Consider the following 24,104-nt stretch of genomic DNA (forward strand, 5'->3'; position numbering starts at 1 on the left):
TTATATTAGATTTATATTTTAAATAAGACAAAATTTGGATTTTACAGCAGTAAAATTATTGTATCAGTTTAAAAATGTAATAAGCTTTGCCCCTGCACAGAGTGGATCGTGAAACAAATGGAATCATCATAAATACATTATTTCATATTTATTACTTCCCCCTCCTCATTGCTTTATTATTGCAGCTCTAGTAATAAATAATAATGTAAGGATTCTGGATCAGCACCGTGATGCCCATAGTATATACAGTATTCTGAAGAAGGTCTGAAATGTCACTGTGTGTGCGTGCATGTGTGTGTTTTATGTATATGGATTTTTTTTAAATTATTACTCATGATATAACATTGGTCAGACATGCCTGGTAAGGACATGAGGAGGAAACAGTAGGAGCTGTGTGAGGCTACTAAAGGCAGTGCTATAACATTTTTCTGTCATCATTTTATTATAGATTAAGTTGTTAGGTGTGGATAATTAGATGATACTTTATTGCAATAGCAAGTTGTGCCTTGTTCTCAGATAAACAGCAAGTGGAGAGTGATATATGAAATGATGGGATGGAAGGAAGAAGAGAAGCAAAGAGTGATTCACAGGCAGAGCCTAAATTATTTCTCACAGTTTTTTGTTGCCTTATCCCAGCCAACATGTATATATGGGCCCCACCTGGTTTTTGCTCGGGCTGGATGGGTACCGTATGGGCATGGGCTCAAACTGGGCTTTTTGTATGGGGCCTACTTGGGTTCTTCACATTAAACCCATATGGGCAATCCCAAGTGGGCACTTTTAGTAGGTCCTAGCTGGGTCAAACATGGGAAACACTTAACTTGGTCCAAAATGGGAAACACATGTAGGACCCACTTGGGTTTTCCACCTGGGATAGACATGGGCAAACACAGTCATTTAAGGATAGGCTGTTGTTGTGTGCCCCAGGTGGGGCAAAGTTAGGTAATCAATATATGTTTTTAGCACTGATAACACAGGTGGGGCCCACCTGGTCAAACTATATGGGTCGCACATGGGCAAATGCAAGTCAGACCCTGAAAACATGTCTATGTGGGCCCCAGGTGGGGCAAAGTTAGGTAATCAATATATTTTTTAGCACTGATGACACACGTGGGGCCCACTTGGTCAAACTATATGGGTCGCACATGGGCAAATGCAAGTCAGACCCTGAAAACATGTCTATGTGGGCCCCAGGTGGGGCAAAGTTAGGTAATCAATATATTTTTTAGCACTGATGACACACGTGGGGCCCACCTGGTCAAACTATATGGGTCGCACATGGGCAAATGCAAGTCAGACCCTGAAAACATGTCTATGTGGGCCCCAAATGGGTTATGTTAAATTAATATGGGCATATATTTTACATGGGCTCAAGATTGTTTAGTATATATGGGACCCACTTGGGTTTCTCACATGAAAGCCATATGGGTGGGCATCCAATGTAGGTCCTAGTTGGGTCAGTGATGGTAAATGTGTACATTGGTTCAAAATGGTAGCACATGCTTATGTGAGGATTCTTCTTCTGTGAAGAGCCTGAGAAAGTGTTATTTGAATAAAGGAGGATTTATTCCAAACAAGCCCATCACAGATTGCACACAACCCAGGGAGTTCTGAAAGTCAAATTGTAAAAAGAATCTCAAAAGAAAGTATGAACATAACTCTTTTATAACCTGCAGACGGCAGCCATGGGGTACCATTCTCTAACAAATCACCCTAACTTTAACATATTTGGCACAACCTCAGTCTATCACTTTTGCTATCCTTATGTACAGTCAGATGTTCTTTACCCTTCATTTTTGACCCTCTCAGTATTTAGCCTTGGCTAGCAAATGTACTCAAAGTCCACGTTGAGACCTCAAGATGTTATGTGTTATCAGACACTACAACCCAGCTGTCAAGTGAGACTATAGGAACTTTGATGTTTTTGAACATTCAATGTTACTCAAAACACTCTGCACACTATTCCAAATAACTGGTTTGAAACTGGTTACTTTGAAATTTTAGATTTCATTTTAAGTACTTAATTTGAACTTTCAGCGCTCTGCATGGTAGGCTGCATGGTGAAGCTCAGATAAGATAAAATAATGACTTCACTTGTCACAGCAGCAATAATAAGTGATTAAAACGGACACAAGAGTAGAAAAAAGAAAAGCAAAAAATACAAATAAAAAACCTATATGGATTACTATAAGGATTACTAGTTGTTCAAACAATTAAGACTATTTAATTGAGCAAACATGCAGTTGAGGATTTTTAGTAGATCAGACACACTCTACTGTATTAGAGAAAAGACAGTTAGCTACACGGAAGATGGAAGTTTTGGTTAATCAGATCCAGTAAAGCTCCTGAAGTATATTACCGATCTGTTAAAATGTTACTCTTCAAACTTGTGCCCTCAAATTATATAACCAGAAATAATTTATATTTTCTTTGAACTAGTGGAAAGGAGAGGGAATGGGGTCTTTCAAGCAGTCACACTTCAACTGTGAAACTCCCTTGTCCTTATGGTGTATTGACACTATTGAAACTTTTCAAAAGCAGTCTAATGTTAGAAGAGCTTTTAGGTAAACTGTTATTCTTCTTCTTATCATTATTATATATTTTATTAATTATATTTTTATTATGATGTTGATTTGGGTGACAATTATTTGATAAATATTATATATAAATTTTTTAAACATATTAACCATCCCTATGCTTAAAAAACTTTTAAAAATAAAATTGTTCTTTTAAACTTGTGCATTGTTTGACTTTGAAAATGTTTGTATCAGGTATAAAACGACTTTTTAAATAAAGTTGTTTTTAATGTGAGCAGCTCCTATTGCCTCGTTTAAAAAGAGGGAGGAGCCTATTGCACCGCCTAGCGTCTAGTCTTCGCGGTCTTCCGTCAGTTGCGGCCTTTTTTCTCCCTGGTGTTTGAGAACATGGAGGACAAAAGGATACCAAAGAATCGAAAACTATGACAAAGGTAAATACTTAAAGTTTGATAAGTTTTCATCAATGGTTATTTTAGTAACTTTCTATAGTCGTCCTAAATGGTATAAGGGGGAGAAGCATAACATCTTTAGCTAGCAGGTAGAACTGGGTTAATTTACTGCATTGTCTTTGGCAAACATAATTTAAAGTTAATTACAAAACTCTTACTGCCTATATTCTACTCAATAAAGTTGATCTTATCTTATTCTGTTTTCATTGCACCATTCTCTCTATACAGATTTTGAATTTACACACTATAACGAACACGGCAGTTTTTTTTCTGTGCTTCTGCAACTGTTTCTTAGGTTTTCCTTTAAGGTTTTTGTAATTAATTAAAAAAAATTATATTATTTTTTTGGCTTTAGTGGATTCCAGCTCAGCTAACTCGGCCATTATGCCCTACCCAGTAAACAAAATGGCTGAACAGTATCTTAAATGTCTGAACATGAGCTAGATACCATGTTATGTAATATTCATGTGCAGTGTAGCAAGCTCACCTTATAGGGGTGTAAAACATGAAGCGTATGAGGTGATTGTTTAAATTACAGGAGTAGATGCCTGCAGCTGGAACAGTTTTCTGATCTGAATGTGAACCTACTGGTCACGTTTACGGTAATGTTACCAGATATGCATTGTACTATAGGAAAACGGTGGTGGATCAGTGTGCAAAAAGCCCCCAAAAGAAACACACAGCTTCTTTAGCTCAAAAACTGTCTGATCACTCTCTTAGATACTGTGCTGTCCCATCTAGTTATTGGTTACTGAGAAATGTTAGGTTATTAATTAATTAAGAGAGTGCAGCTGTTCAGATCAGATGGTGAAGTAGGAAAATGCAGAACATGTTACTATAGCTGAATGCTGTGTAAAATACTAGTAATAAATCTAACTCCCATTTATGGCTTTTACTAATGTGGGGCTAAATAAAAAATTACAGGCATAATGAAATCTGCTACAATTACAAAGCTTAAGTTTAAAACAATTATTATATATTAAGCATTTTTGCTCTTTTTTAAAAATTATTTTTGCTAATAATGGACTCAATTTTATTATCAAGTTCAAAGACCTATTAAACTTTTAAACCATTAAATCCAGGAAATTAGATGCCCATAAATGTACGAGACCCTCTTTATGGCTAGTATCCCCAAATATTTAATAATCCTTTCTAAAAGTACACAAATTTTGTTCTTTTCAATTAAATAGTGCATGTTTAATGTATTCTTGAGCAGGTAAAAATTCCTACTAAATTCGTTTTTGCATATTTTTAAGTATAATCACATTTTTATAGTTTGTGAGTACTTTTAATGTGGAGATTTTGCCACTTGATTTGAAGTTTGGATAGTGCTTTATAGTAATTTGTAAATGTTTTGAAGTCATCTGGCTTCTTAATAATTTAATAAAAAATTAACAAGCCATGTAATAATTTGAAAACCACTAGGGACCACTTATTAATATGTCACCAATTTTTTACTTAAAGGAATTTAAGATTTATGTCTGTCAAGTCATTTGTTCTGGCTTAAGTCACCATTTTGATATATCTTCCTGTGACTTTAAAGTCTGTCAGCTAGTTAGATTCATTTTTGCACTGCTAGTGTTTGCTGCTTGAATTAGTCAGTTTATCATATAAGCACATGCAGTGCCTTTCAAACTTTTAATTACACTGTTCATTTTGGGCATTAGTAAGAGAATCTTTTATATGGAATTATCCTGGGAAAAAACAAAAATGTTTGTATTTTATCATTAACTTTCTTTCATTTCCTTATCACGTTTAGATTCTTCAAGATTACAAGCACCATCTTTGACATGTAAGTAACTTCCATATTATTTGTATTACTTATTATTATTTTTGAAAAGTGATGGTCTTTGGGGCATCTTTTTTTTTTTTTTTTTACTGGTATTCAGTATATATATATGTGTGTGTGTATATATATATATATATATATATATATATATATGCACAGAAGGCAATGATCGATTTTAAAATTTAACATTTATTTAAATTTCCATCTTTTATGCTAACAATAATGCCAACAGTGTTATCTTCACTTGTCCCACAACTCTGACAGTTTTGGTCCTCTGCTCTCCTCACAATTGGCTGATTTCCATCTGAGCTGCTACTGTCAACTGCATTAAACCGATTTTACATTGCCTTGTTATTCTAATCTTTATCTGCGTTTTGAACTCCAAACATTCACACCTGCTATTAGTAACCAGAGCTCACAAGAGTGTAAGGCGTGTAGTTCAACAAAAGTGATCGATGTGTTCACTAGCTGATTTCAATAAACCGGTAACTTATCAAATCTATATTTTATAGGAAGTACATTACTGATAAAAGTGGTAATAAACACGGTAACCAATAAAAATTTAAATTTCCTGTTATAAAAAAAATACTGCTGTGAGCTCGGTTTTCTAACAACAGGTGTGAACATCTACAGTCTTTAAGCGCTGGTAAAGATTTAAAAATAAAAGCATTAAATAACATAACATTAAACACTAAATTACTTTGATGGTGTTGACTGCAGCAGCTCAATGTTAATCAGCTGATGGTGATGGAAGCAGATGAGCGTTTTTCATCATGGTTGTTGGTGATGTGTTGGTCAAAACAAAACGGCTCTTAGAGCCGACTCGTTGAAGTGAATGACGCGAGTGTGTTTTTTTTTTTTTTCTCCCTTCTCTCACCCTCTCTCACTCTGCACGCGAACCTTGTGCTTTACGCTGGGCAGAGGGGGGAGGGGCGGTAGTTACACACTTAGTAGCACAGGAACAGAGCGGGAGGGAGAGAGAGAGAAAGAGAGCCAGGGAAAACAAGGTCACATTAGAAAGGTATAGTAATCATCCACAACTATTTTCAATTGCGGATGATAAAGGATTCAGAAAGTTTATTCATGCAGGTCCATATGACAGAAAATGTGCATCTTCTTTTTGTTTTCATATTTTAATTTATATTTAATTGTGTTGTGGTATGCAGTGTTTTGTGTTGTTTCACTTTAAATTAGTTTAAAAGGAAAAAGCTGAAATATTAAATAGTTAAAAGTTGAAATGTAAATAGTTGTTTTTTGTATTATATGATTTATTTATTACTTTTTTGTGGAGAGAATAAATAAAAGTATATTTACGGTGCCCGCTAGAGACAAAGCACGTACAAAATCCAAAACACGTACAAACCCCGAAGCACATACAAAACACAACAGAAGTGCTCCAGGATGTTAGGCACAGTGTTGAGCTTTTGTTACCTAGTGGCTACACAAGCCAGGAAGTACCAACGACCGGATTTGGTGTGTGGTAGTAATAGGTAAATGAACAGTTTTTGGAATTTTTTATGAATATATATGAGTGCTTGTGTATAAATACACAAACAATACACATATGATTTCAATTGTGTAAATTAAGTGATCTAGGTAGCTCTGTTTTGGAAGTTCAGTTAACGCTAGAAATGGGTTTTGGAGTTTGTACGTGCTTTGTCTCTAGGGGCCACCATATATATTTATATATAAACATATATAAATAAAACCACTTTCTTTTTTTACATTAGTAATTCCTTTTGTGCATAATTTTATATTGTTGTTAATAATAAATTAATTAAAGCAACAAAACAACCTGAAGAGCCGGTTGGGAGCCGAAAGAGCCGGCTCTTTTTAGCAAGCCGAGCCGAAAGAGCCGGTTCTCTAAAAAGAGACGAAAATCCGATCACTAGTTGTGTAATATGCTGGTATTGATATGATCAAAAATGAACTGAGTTGTTTCGTATTCTATAGAAATTGTACATCTAATTAATAACAAGGCTTTCTGCTGATGTTATTAATTAAAAATGTATTGTGTAATGTATTTTCAAGAAACAACTTTTTAGCATGCAATCAGTCCATGCTGTACAGGACAGATTTGTAAACTGTGCATACAAAAATAGACAATTTTACAAAATTGCTCTTTCAACAAATGTAAATCACAGCAGATTTTTTTTGTTGTAGGTGCACTGTCACAACTAGAAATGTGGGGGGAAGTCCTCAAAATTGAAGGCAGAACAGGAAAATACATGGAAATAACAATTTTCCTTTAAGCACATCAGTAAAGGTCGATCCGGATACTTGATAACTGTTGGTATAGATATGACATGAATTTGAATCTCCATTATCACAGGTTTTAATTGGGAGGCAACATGCAGATATACAGGAGGACTATAAACAGCAATTCCTATTTCATACAACTGTTTTAGAAAATACCAACAACACTTTTAACTTATCACTTGCTGGCCTATGGACTTTACAGTGTGGATGGATGGAAAATCCATCTGGCTCCACTCTGGCTGAATTGGTGCTACAAACAACTCTGTGCTCGGCTTTCCTGGCTGTGTGTGGATTTATACTTACACATCCAAATTTTGACCCTATTTTTCTTCCTTTCAGCTGATTGGTCAATTTCATGTCAATCACCAATTCAACAATCCAATCAGAGAACATCTCCAGAAGTTGATTCTGTTCATCTGGACGTAGCATTTTCAGTGGGAGAAAATGCTGCAAGCGCTACTTCCAGATGAACAGAATCAACTTTTGGAGATTCACTTACCTGGATGATTGAGCATGCATCAAGACAATCAGAGAACAGATAGGTTTGGCTGTTGGAGGGCTGCATTACGAAGCTTCAGGTCCTGGAAGAATAAATTCCCTTTTACATACTAGACCAGCATTTTTCTTCATTACCACGAAGGAAAACAGTCTGTGCGTGTCAGAGTTCAGTGGTTTTTGTGTCACAGGGCTTATAATATGTGTAAAAATCTGGCCAGGGACCATCACATCACACTGCTATCATATTTTTCTGTTGCTATCATGTGTCTTTTCTGAGATGTTGTTACTTTACGTTACAGATGTAACGAGAAATCTTCCAGAAAGTTACTTTTTTTTTATTCTAATCAAATATTTGATTCTGATAACAGATAAAGATTTATTTATTTTTTTTACTTTTGTTCTGCTATGATAGTTTATACAAATTTTGGCCAATTCCTATTTATTTTAACCCTTTAGCTCCCAAAAAGTCGCCAGCGACAGGTTTTTCCAAACCTGTCTCGTCAAACCTGAGCTCTGCCAGGGGCCCAACACTACTGGACCTTTAGAAGAAAAGAGAAGTCCGAAAATAAACCACAGGGTCAAATACTTGATTTTGTTCAGTGTTTTAGAGTTATTCATTTGAATTTACTAATTTAAATATTTTATTCATGTACATTTTGATTGCCTTTAGTAAAAATTGCAAAATTTCAATTTCTTTTTTTTTCTTCTGTTATTAATCCTTGATTACATTCATATAGTATACAGTAGAGGAAAAAACCTACCAGTTATCCTGCGTAACATTATTGGGGATAAAGGGTTAAGGAACCGCAATTAATTTTTTTAGTTTAGCTTGTACCACACAGTAAACATTAAGCATTATGTAAAGCGTCCATGTATCCTCCATTCCGGTCCATTATCTTAAGCTTAGGCTGCTGCCCCTCGACCCAATCCGGTACTCGACCCAAGCGCTCTCTCCAGGCACTTGGCCCAGCTCCTCCCGGGGAATCCCAAGGCATTCCCAGGCCAGCCGAAAAACATAGTCCCTCCAGGATGTCCTGGGTGTTCTGGGTCTCTTCCTGGTGGGACGTGCCCAAAACACCTCACCAGGGAGGCATCCTAACCAGATGCCAGTATCTAATCTGTCCTTTTTGTATGTTTCCCTCAGGTTTCCATGGTAGCAGATACAGGGGAAACAAGTGTAGACGATGCCACAAGAAGGATGATGAAATTCCTCATATCACCTGAGCCGGCTGTGGAGTACAACATGCTTGGCCGACATGGAGAAAAAAAGTTCAGAGATTTGCGTCTTTTTAATGTTGTGTATGGTAAGTTAGTTTCACTTGAGACATTTGAACTTTAGAAAACTAAACTTTTTTAATAAAGTGTTTGAAAGTGTAACTGAGATTGGTTATCATGCAATTTGTATATATTTTTTGAGGCAATAAAGTGAAATAAACATTGTTCTTTGCAAATCATCACCAAATGAAGTAAGCTAAGATTAACTTTACTTTGGCTTGCCCATTTTTCTTCTTCATTTGCAGAGGCACTGAAGAATTATTTAACATCAAAAGTCAACTTGCAAGAAGCAGAGAAGGCTCATTCCAAGTGGTTCACTGGAGCTAAAGACAGAGGAGGACCGTGGGCTGCAAGGGTACAAAATAGACTTACGGCTCTGTAAAAAAGCAAAAAAAGAAACCCTGCTGATTCAAGATAAGCTTTTGAGTTTTCCATCTGACTTTTCCCCCATGTTGCTTCAGTTCCAAATATCTAAGGAATTTTGCTGTAGTTTGATATTTCTAGTTTTTAAAAGTTTACGCACTTTGGAATACAGTTACGTAAAATCACAGTTGTTGGACAAAATAAATGTGAAAAATGTTGTTTTGTGTACCTTTGTGATTTTTGAAATGGTTTTATTTACAAACTAGTTTTTGTTTGCGGTCAGTTTTAATATATTTGGTGTCTTTGTGTCACAGAACCCGTATTAGCCGTCTGAAAAATTGATTTTGTGACTGTTTTACTACATGGGGCCCACTCAGTGCCAGAAATTAGTCAATTCAAATTAGAAGTAAGATGCAACTACAGAACCCACTGATAATGCCATTCCAACTTTTTAGCTCATATTTTCCTCATGTTGTACCCACTAAGAACTTGAAAAATGGGGCCTAGGTGGGTTTCAGTGTACTTTGCCCAGTTGGGGTCCATTTAGTTCCCAGATTTTACCAATATAACACCAAAATGGGCTTATAAAATGGGGCCATTATGGAACCCGCGGACAATCCCACTTAAAACCCACTTTTTAGCCTATGTGGTACTCACATAGTACCCACAAAACAACTTGAATGGTTGGGCCCGGGTGGGTTTCTGTGTACTTTGCCTAGTTGGGGCCCATTTAGTTCCCAGATTTTACCAATATAACACAGAGATGGGCTTATAAAATGGGGCCATTATGGAACCCGCGGACAATCCCACTTAAAACCCACTTTTTAGCCTATGTGGTAACCACATGGTACCCACAAAAAACTTGAAAGATGGGGCCCGGGTGGGTTTCTGTGTACTTTGCCTAGTTGGGGCCCATTTAGTTCCCAGATTTTACCAATATAACACAGAGATGGGCTTATAAAATGGGGCCATTATGGAACCCGCGGACAATCCCACTTAAAACCCACTTTTTAGCCTATGTGGTAACCACATGGTACCCACAAAAAACTTGAAAGATGGGTTCCAGGTGGGTTTCTGTGTACTTTGCTCAGTTGGGGCCCATTTAGTTCCCAGATTTTCCTAACATAACACCTATATGGGCATTTAATATGGGGCCATTACGGAACCCGCGGACAATCCTATACGGGGCCCATTTTTCAGCCCATTTCCAAACCATATGGGCCCCACATATAAATGTTGGCTGGGATGGTTCCAAGTGCTGTCACCAATCTTTGCATTTTGTTATTATCTCATGACACTTGTTTAATCAGCTACCATCTCTCCTGTGGACTTTTTAATGTCTATAGTCTCAGATCAACACAGCCCTGCCCTCCAGCACTATCAGCAGCAGGAGCAGCAGCAACCCCTCAACAGCAACATTGTACCCATCAGATAAAACATAGGCTACGTTTGCTTTGCCTTGCCGCCACCTCACAACAGTGATATAGTATGATGCGATCCCATATTAGATTCTTGACGAATGTGTGTTGTTGTTATTCAGCATGGTTCAATGTACCCCTTTTTAACTTTGAGCACCCGCCCCTTTAAAAGTCTCTGCACGGCCCTGCTGAAAACTATAGACACAGTGACCTCTCTTCCTCTGAGCTCCAGATCTTTGGACTAAGTTGGTAAGTATGGTATTTTCTTGTGAAGCATTTTGTGGTCTTTGTCTTGAAAGGTGCTATACAAATGAAATTTAATTACTTACTTGCTCGCTTTATCATTAACAGTATAACTGAGAAAACAATAAGAATTTTGCAATATAGCACACTAAAAAATTTTTCTTCTGAATGTCTTTTTGTTATCTTGTCTTCCAGTTTTGTTACCTTAGTTGGGAGCTTATTTACATTATCTTCAATTGCTGAGATTCTTGTTTCAACCTGCATGATTCCTTCCTGATCAACTGTTCTGGAACTAGAAAACTTGCCAATCCCAGGGCTGATCAACTTAGAGTTCAAGTAAACCTACTTGATCTGCTTTACAGTTCATGGAAGTTATTTATGGCCTAATGAAGGAATAAATGTCTAATACTAATACTCAAATACAAGTGGTCAGGTGTTAAATGTCACAGTCAATATGTATTTCAGAACAGATTTCAGAAGTCCAGTTGTGTTAAATAGTGCTGGATTGATTTTGTTACCACATTTCATAGTCACCATTGTCCGTATGTAATATCTCAGCACATAAATTAACATGCATTAATAACAATTAGCCAGATGTCCATGATGTTAATGGCCTTTTGACCTCAAAAAGGAAATGCAAAATACACTCCAGCTTATTCATATTGAAATATTTCCTTCAAGGACCCAACCAAACCATTTCCATATTAAATTTTTCTGAAAAAACTTAAAATTTAACATCCAATGAAGTGTAATAAATAAAGCCTACTGTAAATTGAGAAGAGATAGGAATTATATTCAGATTATGTAGATGGACTGCAGATGAGATTATATTAGCTGATACCTCTGCAAGTCTTCATCAAGTCCTGATATCGCCTCCTCCACTGTGGTGGTGTGGGTGGATGCAGCAGCATCTTGGTCTAAAGTAAGTGGAAGCTCAAACAGTGGAGGCCGATTGTCTGGTAGATTGTCTGTAACTTTCCATAGCTGACTCTGAATTTAAAGCACATGCAGATCATCAGTGGGATAAAAAGGAAAATCCGCTGACTATGATAATTACATGATCATAGGTGTCTTTAAATGGAAGCTCTGAGGTGTATGCAGTTGCTAGAGTGAGATCGACTTACCAGTTTTTCAAGTCCATACAGATTCTCACATTCCCTAAGCTGGGTGTGGTTTATCTGCATCATGATATCTTGACTGCGGTCAACAGCACCTGTCTGACTATAAAATATAGACCAAATAAAGAAGTATATTATAAGAAAAGTAATTTATTCCCTACAACAACTTTACCATGGGGATACTACACCCTGTATATAGGGACCTATGGACTTCTGAAGATCCCCAAAGAAGGCGCCCTTTCAGAGCCAAACTTAGCAATATAAACTCAGCCACCTAGAATCCTGCCAAACTTGCCACCATCTTAGTTCAGCTTATGGGGAACACACCCTATCACACCAAAAACTTCACGGTCTTCACCAACAAGGTCTGCAAACCTACGCTGACTTTAAAAGAAAACATAGTGTCCTGTGATATGGTCTCACTTTTCACTTGTATACTTACATTCAAGGCAGTGGAGACTGTCAAAAAACAACAACAGCAAGACAGTTCCTTTCACAACAGAACCAGTGCCATGTGCCATGGGTTCCCCAGTCTCACCCATTGTAGCCAAACTTTACATGGAGGAAGTGTAAAGTAAGCCACTTTGCTACCTCTTAAGGATAGTACCTAAGAGGTAGGTGACCCACTCTACTACCTGAGCTACAGCCACTGGTAGGTATGAGGTATTTGTGAATGACACCTAAAGAGTAAAATACTTCAACAATTGTTGAACTAAGGTGGTGGCTTAGTTCAACAATTGTTGGTGGCTTATGACACCAGCTGTCAACTGCCTATAATGAAGTCTTTCATTCCCACTCACACCTTGCTGCAGGTGACCTCAACAGGTCACATGTTAGGATTGGACACGGTCTCACGGTTTCTTTTTCGCTTTTTTTTTTTTTGTTGTTGTTGTTGTTGCTTTTTTTCCAGAAACACCTGGTGCATTAGCTCTGTGTTGTTTTTCACACCTTGATTAACACGATTAATAGTGGGTCAACCACCACATCCAAAGGGGACAGACCCCTACTGCGGTTTTAATAGCTCTTTCAAACCTTTGGATTTAGAACTTAAGCAGCCTGAGGGGATAAGGGTAAGGACATAGATCAACTGGTAAATAGAGAGCTTCGCTTTGACCCTCTCCTTTAGAGATAGGGCGAGGAGTTCAGCCAACTGGGAGGGGCTCAGAGTAGAGGAGCTACAGCTTCACATGGAAAGGAGCCAGTTCAGGTGGTTTGGGCATTTGATTAAACTGCCTCCTTGGTGAGGTCTTCTGGGAGGAGGCCGGGGGCAGACCCAGGACACACTGGAGAGATTACATCTCTCGACTGGCCTGGGAACTCCTTGGTTTTTCCGTAGAGGAGGTGGTCGGGGAGAGGGAGGTCTGGGCTTCTCTGCCCCTGCGACCCAGCCCCAGATAAGTGGAAGAAGTTTGATGTGAAAGGTAGTTATGGTAAGTTAGCTGAACTACATAACTTAAACTTGAGTTCACCTGGTAGCAGTGTAAGAGTATCCAACAAAAGCCAAGTGTACTCCTATTGGAGCTCTGTCCATCACATCAGATAGTGTCTCCTGCAAAACATAACAGATTTCAAATTTTTCATGCAAACAACCACCAACTGCTCTTATTTTGTCAGAAGCTACACACATTTCCCATGTTGACCACACTGGCAGCTTTCTAGGATTAGGCTGGTTTATTTATTAGTGTTATATGCTGGCTATGAAAGGTAACCAAATATGTTTATATCAGACTTATGCCAGTGTATGGCACACACAAATACTAAATGAAAATTCTTTTAAGTTACCATTTCACTAAGACAGTCGTCGAGGATGTCAAAGTTTGATGTGTCAGTTGGATTAGAGACTTCAGGCAGGAAAGGTGCAGGGAGTTTATGCAGGGAACTCCAGTCCAGTCCACTGAAAAACTGATGATTCCTAAATTCACTGGAGCCTTTCCTTCCAAGACGGACTTCCCTGTCACAGATCAGTTCACTGATGAAGGAACGAGCCTTCTTTGAAATCTCAGGGCCAGAAGAAGGAAATTCAAAATACTCCTAAGGGTTATCAAAAAAAGTAACAATTGAAGAAAGTTGTTAACTTTGTTAACTTTTTTCTAACAACATTATTTTGAGTGCTTTGATGCTGTTAAAAACTATGCTGTTAAAAATTATGATCCTGGCCTTGTTTTTCTGAGCATTCCAAAAATTCTTGTTTTGTTTATGTGGCAGAGTGTGGCTCAGCTGCACTGGGTTCAGGGTGTGGTGTCAGGGGCGCCCAGAGGATCTTAGCCTGTCCACAGCAGCCAGGAGCAGGTTAGTGGATGTCCACTGGGCAATAGTAGACCACTTGGGCGTCACGCCAGAGGACTATTGCTGGCGTTTCCAAGAGGGGACGTTTCTTCTCTTGGACTTTTTGGATTTCAGCAGCTATTCAATAAACGGCTTGCCTTAAGTTAAACCCAGTTTGCCTCCCCAGGTCTGCATTTGGGTCCTCACTTCTCATCTTCCATCTTATGACAAACTTTTACACAAATATAAAAGAACCTATAGCTATACACTTGTTATTATATTTATATACAGTTACTTCAGAAAGTATCCATATTCATTTAACTTTTGTAGATTGTTTTTCAGATTTAATTTAAAGCCCAATTGTGCTCAATTCCACACTTATCCAGTCCCTCTGTCAAAGTGTCAGTAAACTTCAAATTGCCTTTGCTTGACAGAAAAAGCATTGCTTGAATAGACTAAGGTGGTCAGTTTGAATAGAAACTATTATGTAATGGCCAGTTAATATACATTTAACATGAAACATTGTAAATCATTGTGTTTATGAAGCTTAGAACAACTATGACCTCATTCCTTTATCAGAAATCACATGAAGGTTATTATGAACTTGATAAGTCAACCAAAGGTTTTTAAACCACCTACACCTCATGGTACTATAACCCTTGAAAACAAATGTACTTTAAGTTTCTCTACTGACTTATGAAAAACAAAACTGAAACAAACACACAATCCAGATTAGCAGTGCTTATTTCTGTTTACACTGCATCATAGATATTAAACTGGTGCCATTATGCTATACACACTAGGTTGTATAAACAAATGAATAAAAACAGATTTAAACATTTGGAAATATTTAGTTACAATTTTGTTTTCAGCCCAGAGAATTACACTCAGATACTGTCTTCTCTAAATACCTAACCTTTTTGGTCTGGATAAAGTGATTAAGGCCCATTTGGTCCATTTGGTCCATTATAATTGTTGAATTATGTGCCAAAATTGCATTTTGTTATTTTGTTTGTTTTACCAGCACACAGACGGATCATTAAAAATACTTGCAACAGAAGTGAATGGAAATCTGTCATCGCTATTAAAATGTGTGCAGAAATTTTATTATACTCCAAATTTTAATTTTGGCATTTATATGACATTAAAGCTACTTGTATGTACCTGAAAGTGAATGATCTTGGCATATGTTTCAGAGATGGACTCTGCATAGAAAGGTGTGGTCCCCAGCAACATCTCATAAGCACAAATGCCCAGAGCCCACCAGTCACACTCAGGACCATAACCTCCACCTCCCTCCACTGCTCTTAAGATCTCTGGAGACAAATAGTCTGGGGTCCCGACTGCTAAAGACGAGTGCACCTGCAAAGAAAAGAAGATAGATTTTTAAAAAAAAATAGAAATAACTCAAAGCCATGACCTGCTTCAAGGAAGTACTAGAAAGTAGCAAAATCATCACTGCGTGTTTTTAGTCCTGTCTTAAAAATAAACAAATAAGCAAGCTCCATGACAAGTAAACTGTGAGTTTTTTGTTCCAATGGGCCAATTTTTGTTGTTGTTGTTGTTGTTTGTTTTTTTAAAAAATTACAGCCGAGGAAGTCAGATGCGCCCTCCCTCTGAAAGCAGTCTTCTCACAGACAAACAGAAGAAAATGGTATTGAGTTGAAAAGAAACGCAATTTGTCCCGTACTTCAGCTAGAATGAATAAAAGACTCAAAGCTGGAGTTATTCTGTGTCTTTGCTGCGCAGCTGTTTCTTCTTCTCATTCTCTCTCCCTCTCCTGTTGCTACTTCAATCGTGAAACTGATCAATGATCAGCTGATCGGCTTTTCTCTCTTGTTTGTTTATCGCCCACTTTGCACCAGAAAGAGGAAACCAACGGATGTCGCGCTAAACAGCAGCAGGTTTAAGCTCAATAAGCTGTTGTTAGAATTGATTTAATATTACTTTCTAGTATCAGCTGATGTTTGCTGGGTCTAGCAAAGTTTTTTCAGGGGGACCAGGTAGGGCATTAACAGGGATTGGGGGGCACAAAGAAATACTTTTCTCTCTTATTCTCATTTAAAATGTCTAGCTTTTAATAAATAATTATCTGAATCTTACAGCCAGAGTGGTCATAATGTAAAATGTATAGAAAACATACATATATACCAACAAGACTGTGCATCACTGTCACAACACCATTTGTGTTCATTCAAAGGCTTCGTGGCTTTCCCTATAATACATGGTGGGCTGGTCTCTAGTCAAAATGCCCGGGCCGATTTTTTTTGTCCCAGTCCAGCCCTGTCCGGGTCAAGGGATGTGCAGACCTTCCTCTCTCCAGGTATTCCATGACATATTGTAATCTTTACTGTAAAGCTAGACTGTTTGAGTTTAAGAATGTAACTGAGAATGTATGAGAGCACTACTTTTAGGAGACAGTGTTGCTTTTTATGCACATCTTTCTTTGTGAAAACTAATGTCTGTCTGTCTGTCCGTTGTTACTTGCACACAATGAACTCTCACCATCCCATCATCAAGTAGCCTCAGACAGGAACCAAAGTCTCCCAGTCTAATATGCCCATCAGCTGTCAACAGGATGTTGTCAGGTTTGATGTCTCTGTGTAAGAAAACAGGTAAATAGGGCTATTGACCTCTAAATGTCAGATTTCATTAACAAAAAGAAGTCATTATGATCAAATGATTATAGTTTCTTTATGTTAGTCAGTTTTAGGAGAGAGCTAATATTAATATTTGAACCTCATATCTCTGATACATATATTTTAGATAAGGTTTCTCTGCAAACTCTGTATGACTGTAGCCCTAAATAAGAAAAAAAAAAGTAAAAAATCAATAAGCAGTCTACCTGTGCACATAACCCAGTCTATGGACAGAGTCAATGGCCATAACCATCTCTGCCAAGTAGAACTCAGCCATGTCCTCAGGGATCCGATCCCCAAATTTACTGAGGAGAGTCAGCAGGTCTCCACCTACATAATAATCCATCACCAGGTACTGAGTGAGAAGGGATTGGAAGGTTGTGAAAATTAGTAATGGGATCAAAGTTAAATATAAAATGCTAAAATGTACACAACAACATATTTATCTGATTGACCATGTATAAACATACCAGGTAGTTATCATCTTGAAAGGCATAGTGCAACTCTGTGATCCAGCGTCTGTCACCTCTTAACAAAACTTCCCTCTCTTCTTGGTAACATGCTGTCTGTGTAAAGCATGAAGAGAACTCGATGCCAGACAAATGAAAAGCAGCAGGCAGAAAAATATAATGCTGAATTAACAATAACAAAGGCCTTATAGATTTAAAGTTTGAGTCCCCATTATGTTGTCATAACCCTATTCTTAGTGTTGTGAATGTGAGGTTATCTGTGCTTGTGTACCTCTCCTCGCCTCAGCATGTCCCACTTATTCATAATCTTCAGAGCATACACTTGTTGTGTGTTTCGCATCTTTGCCACTGCGACCTGTGGTAGTGACAAGACCAAAAGCAGCACAATAACCACTTAAACGATTGCATGCACAAAACGAGAAGACTGTCATTATTGGTGATTTGTCTAAAACATTCTAGTGAGAGATGGTCGTGTTCTGTATCGAATTATGTACAAATGAAACAGTGCTTATTGGAATATTTGAATGTTTTGACAAACACTCATTCACCTGCCAAATATCAGAATACTTCTCAGTATAATAGCTCAAAGCATTGCTTTGGGGAACTTTTTTTTGTTCTTTTGGTTGCTCTTTTTCAATTCAGTTTGTTCAACTCAGTTCTATTTATATAGTGTCAAATCACAACAACAGTGTTGCCTCAAAGCGTTTTATACTCTAAGGTAAAGACCCTGCAATTATACAGAGAAAACAGAGAAAACCCCAACAATCTGATGACCCCCTACGGGCAAGCACTTTGGCAACAGTGTGAAGGAAGCCAGACTCAAGGAGGGGTAGTCATCTGCTGCAACCAGTTGGAGGTGAGGGGAGTAAGACAGTAAGAGAGCCTGATGATTAATAATAACTACCTGCAGAGTGTTGTATAAACACATAGTGAGTAAAAAGATATGAATGAAGAATTCTCAGTGCATCATGGAAAGCCCCCAGTGGCCTAAGCCTATTGTAGCATTAATTAAGGGAGGAGTCAGGGTGACCTAATCTAGCCTTTACTATATGCTTTGTCAAAAAGGAACATCTTAAGCCTAATCTTAAAAGTAGAGAGGGCATTTGTCTCCCAAATCCAAGATGGTTCCACAGAAGAGGGGCTTGAAAGCTAAAAGCTCTGTTTGCAATTCTGCTTTTAAATATCCTGGGAACAGAATCAGAATCAGAGAGACTTTATTTATCCCCAAGGGAACTCCAAGTAAGCCAGCAGTCTGAGAGTTAAGTGCTCCTTTGGGGTGATATGGTACTATGAGGTCTTTAAGATAAGATGGGGTCTGATTATTCAACACTTTGTATGTGTGGAAAAGGTTTTTATATTTGATTGTTATCATAATTAGGCCTTTAGATGGGACAAAAAATGCCACCAACATTCATTTTGATCCGCCATTATCTTTTTTGCAGGAGCACATTAAAAAAAAGACATCCACCTTTGATCCTCGAGCCAAAAAACGGCCACGCCCAAAAAAGTGCTATAAAAGTGTTATATATGAATATTTTTTTACACTTTAAATGAGTCAGTCTTTTAAAACTACTTCTGCCTGAAATATTCATATAAAGTTTTAATTATATTTCGGGGGTTTTAACCCTTTAAATCCCAGTTTCTTTACATGGGCGCACTGTTTTTTTAGCCGAAAAAAACAAAAAACTTAAATATTTTCAAGAAAATACATTTGAAGTAATATTTGATTGTTATTATAATTAGGCCTTTATATGGGACAAAAATTGCCATCAACATTCATTTTGATCCATCATTATTATTTATTTTTTGCAGGTGCAGTAAATATAATACAATGGTATATCATGTTTTCACGTTTTTCCACCACTAAATGCTTATTGCCTTGTTGTTTTTTAAAATAAAATAAAATAAATATGTAAATAAAAATACAAGATCACTTTGAACCAGAAAAACATTTATTTTAGAAGGATAAACTTCAACATTTATGTTGTTGGCAATGTAGAAATGTCATTTCCTCTACTGCCAGACTGGCTCGATTTATGTCCACAATATAGTCCACACAGTCACTGTAAAATGAGACGTCAAGGAGGTTGTGGAGGCCACCGATTTATTCTCCTCCTGCAGGAGTAGGTGCCAACAACCTAACAAAAAATGAAAACAAAACAAAAGAAAAAAAACGAAAACATAAAACCTGTGTATATTTTGGACAAGAATGGGCAAGAATGAAAAAAAATGCGTGCGTAACTGACGCGTAATGACACGTACCTTTTTGCCCAAATCTTTATACCATATTTCGCCGGCTTTTTTATAATGTACTGCCTGAAGCTGCACCTGCCTCTGAATGGGAGTTTTTCATCCACGCAGGTCTCTGTCTGGACGCACAGCATCTGCAGGTGGTGCGCCCACACTATGAAGGCAGCCATCTGGCAGCCGTTGGTATAGTTTGTCTTCATGTCATCGGCATCGCCTGTCATCATGCCGTCAAGCGCAGCGTCTTGATGTGATGAAACCTGTTGTGGGACATCGTAGCCCGGATTTCTCACTCGAGAGGCAAAGAATTGTTTCATTCTTTGACCTGTAAACACCGGCCAAAGTGAGCAGCCCACGTGAGTAGCACGAATTTCCTCTGTCCATATTTCGCCATTCTGCGCCTCCCGTACGGTCGTAAACTTGGTCCCTTAGGACCTTAACATAGCTTAACATAGTTGATAGAATATATATATATATATATATATATATATATATACACAGTGTTGGGAAGGTTACTATTAAAATGTATTCCACTACAGATTACAGATTACAGAATACATGCCCCAAAATGTATTTTGTAACATATTCTGTTACGTTACTCAATGAAAGTAACGTATTCTGAATACTTAATATATTAACATGGTTTTTTTAAAACTACATGAATGTACTATTGCTGTGTGATTTATTACTGTTACTGAAGGTCCGCGGCTCCGAACCGTAGTAAAGGGACCTCTGACTAATACGTCGGGTTCGTGTTGGCTCATAGCTGAAAACTAGCTTTACTTTGTTGTCTGCGTCAACTTTGCTAGCAGAGACAGAGAGAGGCGTTGAAAGGCTGCTCCAACAGAACTTATTGTTTCAGAGGAAAACACGAACACAGCGTACAGTCGAGTCTTAATAACTTACTTACAGCTGGGCTCGTCAGGCTCTCTTCTTGGCTGCAGTGGTTATTATTATATTTACATGCTTCCAGCTCCCGTTTCTGCTCGATGACAGCTCGTACTTTTCCTTTTTCTCCCTCCCTCGCTCACAGACACATAACGGGTACAGTAGTCCATTCTCCCTGCAGCACGGACTACACTGCCCATGATGCTACATTCTTTAGAGCTATACCTGTAACACTCTGCCTATTGCCTTCATATTAAATAATTTTTAAAAATATTTCTTCACGTCATTATGAGACACGAGATTGAGACACAGACATTTGAGCCTCTTAATGCATGTTTTGTTTGGGTTTCCACCGGGGTGGAATTACCAGAGATAGAGAGGGCATAGCCTACCATATGAAACAGGAAAGTACCGCCGTGTAATCCATTTATTTCAACAAAGTAACTGTATTCTAAATACCACCTTTTTAAACGGTAACTGTAACGGAATACAGTTACTCATATTTTGTATTTTAAATATGTAACGGCGGTGCATGTATTCCGTTACTCCCCAAAACTGTATATATATAGTTCGGCCGCTGTGTCGATCACCGGAACAAGGCGATATGGCTGCTATGACAGTCGCCGCGTGTGCCGGATATCAAGTTATTTTTCCATTTTTCTAAGTACATTGAACAGCTTGTTTATGATGTCCTCTCACCTGGGAACAGTGACGAATCGTTTCTGCCTCTGAAATATCCGTCATGAATCTCATAAATCATCTGAGAAGGACGATTGTCTAATCGATCTCCTGTATCCTCACATTTTCTCATACTCTTATGGGCACGTTTTCTGTGCAGACAGGAAATGTCGTCAAAATGACATACTTCAGCACTACGGCTTATTCTCATTTATTCTCATAAAAAGTCTGCATCAACAATCTGAGTTTGGAGCCAAATAAAGTCAGATTTGGTTTTGGTTCTAGCTTTTATAGTTATTTGTTTTTATTGCAGTGTGGCATTCTAAGATTTTTGAAATTACACACAAAAATGTCCAAAAAAATTTTTTTTTTTGGCACAAAGATCTTTATGTTTTTTTCTTTTTTTTAGGCAAAAAGACAATTATTTTTTAAAAACACATGCCATTGTGCAGCATTGATAGTGACAGAAAAATCATTGTAGTAAACAAAAAAAGTGGGAAGAATAATGAATTTTGGACCATTGCTTTAAATGTGAAAACATGGCGCCACCTGCTGGCCAAATAAAACAAATTACAAATGTAAGCCCCCGACTCCCCAGAAAAGTCCAGAACTGCATTCGTTTATGTTATGATAAATTTGGGATGAAAAATAGGGTTTATAATGGTTTTCAATGGGGCGTTTTTTGCCACGAGGACTAAAGGTGGATGCATTTCTGTAGCTTAGCCATTTTAGGCTAATCTAATGAACTTAGACCACAATTTTAAAATGAAAAAAAAAGTGTTTGGCAAGTTTGGCTATATTTTATTCAACACAGTGAAAATGGCTTGAAATTAAAAAACACAGTGGCTGAAAAATGGCTCGAGGACTTATTAAGGGATATTATTAATACAACAAAGTAAATATAAAAAAGTAAAATAATAATAATAAAAGGCTTTCAAATGAATTAAAACTCTGTCTCCAGCTGTGTGTGGCACGAAAAGTTAAGGAGAACATAATTCAAAGCAGCTTTATTGCTGGAATTGCAGAAAAATACAGATCACTAACCACAGCTGGACTGGCCATCGGGCATACTGGGCATTTGCCTGGTGGGCCGATGGTAATTTTTTGTTTGCTGGACCAATTACAGACGAGGAGGTCGGATGCACCCTTGCTTGGGCATTGGCTCTGAAAACAATCTTATCACAGACAAATAGAATAAAATGGTATTGAGGTGAAAAGGAATGCAACTTGTCCCGTACTTCAGCTAGAGTGAAAAAAAAGACTCAAAGCTGGAGTTATTCTGTGTCCTTGCTGCACAGCTGTTTCTTCTTCTTTCATTCTCTCCCCCTCCCTCTCTTGTTGCTGCTTCAATCATGAAACTGATCAGTGATCAGCTGATCAGCTTTTCTCTCGTTTGTTTATCGCCCACTTTGCACCAGAAAGAGGAAACCAGTGGATGTCACGCTAAACAACAGCAGCAGGTTTATGCTTGATAAGCTGTTGTTAGAATTGATTTAATATTACTTCCTAGTATCAGCTGATGTTTGCTGGAGCCACAGCCATAAAAGTTGCTGGTGTTGATATTGGTTTGGATATGTGGTGAGAGGGAAATGTGAACATGAAAACAGGAGATGTCCTTACTGGTGATGCGCGAATCATGAACGAATTGTTCAGTACTCGAGAATCACTTTACTGACTCATGAATCATGATTCACAAGCCCAACTGACTCACTGACTCATCCCTGTTGCTGTCAGCAGCAATATATCTAGCTTATAATTAAAATTGTGGAGAAAAACACAACATCCAGTATCTTAACAAAAGAAATCTGCTCTGAACTGGAAGAAAACTGAAGTAGAAGCTCACATCAAGAAAATAGCTCCTCGGTTCACAGTAGCATCGCTCTGCTAACATGCTAACAGCATATTTGAGCTACTGACCCCCTCCCTTCCTGTGCTGAATCGTAGGGTAAGCGAATCACTCAGGACTCACTAACCCTCTCCCTCCTGTGCTGAATCGTAAGCGTAAGCGAATCACTCAGGACTCACTAACCCTCTCCCTCCTGTGCTGAATCGTAAGCATAAGCGAATCACTCAGGACTCGCTCACCCCCTCCCTCCTGTGCTGAATCGTAAGCGTAAGCGAATCACTCAGGACTCTCTAACCCCCTCCCTCCTGTGCTGAATCGTAAGCGTAAGCGAATCACTCAGGACTCTCTAACCCCCTCCCTCCTGTGCTGAATCGTAAGCGTAAGCGAATCACTCAGGACTCACTAACCCCCTCCCTTCCTGTGCTGAATCGTAAGCGTAAGCGAATCACTCAGGACTCACTAACCCCCTCCCTTCCTGTGCTGAATCGTAAGCGTAAGCGAATCACTCAAGACTCTCTAACCCCCTCCTTCCTGTGCTGAATCGTAAGCGTAAGCGAATCACTCAGGACTCTCTAACCCCCTCCCTTCTGTGCTGAATCGTAAGCGTGAGCGAATCACTCAGGACTCACTCACCCCCTCCCTCCTGTGCTGAATCGTAAGCGTAAGCGAATCACTCAGGACTCTCTAACCCCCTCCCTCCTGTGCTGAATCGTAAGCGTAAGCGAATCACTCAGGACTCACTAACCCCCTCCCTCCTGTGCTGAATCGTAAGCGTAAGCGAATCACTCAAGACTCTCTAACCCCCTCCCTCCTGTGCTGAATCGTAAGCGTAAGCGAATCACTCAGGACTCTCTAACCCCCTCCCTCCTGTGCTGAATCGTAAGCGTAAGCGAATCACTCAGGACTCACTAACCCCCTCCCTCCTGTGCTGAATCGTAAGCGTAAGCGAATCACTCAGGACTCACTCACCCCCTCCCTCCTGTGCTGAATCGTAAGCGTAAGCGAATCACTCAGGACTCTCTAACCCCCTCCCTCCTGTGCTGAATCGTAAGCGTAAGCAAATCACTCAGGACTCACTAACCCCCTCCCTCCTGTGCTGAATCGTAAGCGTAAGCGAATCAC

General features: G+C 38.5%; 1 protein-coding gene and 1 long non-coding RNA gene across 2 annotated transcripts in view; one reads left to right on the forward strand and one right to left on the reverse strand.

The window, feature by feature from the left end:
- dmpk (DM1 protein kinase) overlaps window positions 1-24,104 on the reverse strand; it is a 54,873-nt gene that overhangs the window by 9,331 nt on the left and 21,438 nt on the right. Inside the window, exons 3-11 of the mRNA XM_087846754.1 lie at window positions 17,595-17,678; window positions 17,324-17,419; window positions 17,060-17,208; window positions 16,720-16,813; window positions 15,379-15,576; window positions 13,732-13,980; window positions 13,419-13,498; window positions 11,956-12,052; window positions 11,673-11,821 (exon numbers count right to left, since the gene is read on the reverse strand). Coding sequence (XP_087702880.1) covers window positions 11,673-11,821; window positions 11,956-12,052; window positions 13,419-13,498; window positions 13,732-13,980; window positions 15,379-15,576; window positions 16,720-16,813; window positions 17,060-17,208; window positions 17,324-17,419; window positions 17,595-17,678 — 1,196 coding nt within the window. The remainder of the gene's footprint in view (window positions 1-11,672; window positions 11,822-11,955; window positions 12,053-13,418; window positions 13,499-13,731; window positions 13,981-15,378; window positions 15,577-16,719; window positions 16,814-17,059; window positions 17,209-17,323; window positions 17,420-17,594; window positions 17,679-24,104) is intronic.
- Window positions 2,821-9,830, forward strand: LOC148100768 (uncharacterized). The gene is made up of 4 exons (XR_015719685.1): window positions 2,821-2,968; window positions 4,746-4,778; window positions 8,677-8,836; window positions 9,053-9,830. It is a non-coding gene; the product is annotated as an uncharacterized LOC148100768 (long non-coding RNA).

This window comes from Neolamprologus brichardi, chromosome 10, assembly GCF_056152115.1.
Source record: "Neolamprologus brichardi isolate AB-2024 chromosome 10, ASM5615211v1, whole genome shotgun sequence".
NCBI classification, from domain to species: Eukaryota; Metazoa; Chordata; class Actinopteri; order Cichliformes; family Cichlidae; genus Neolamprologus; species Neolamprologus brichardi.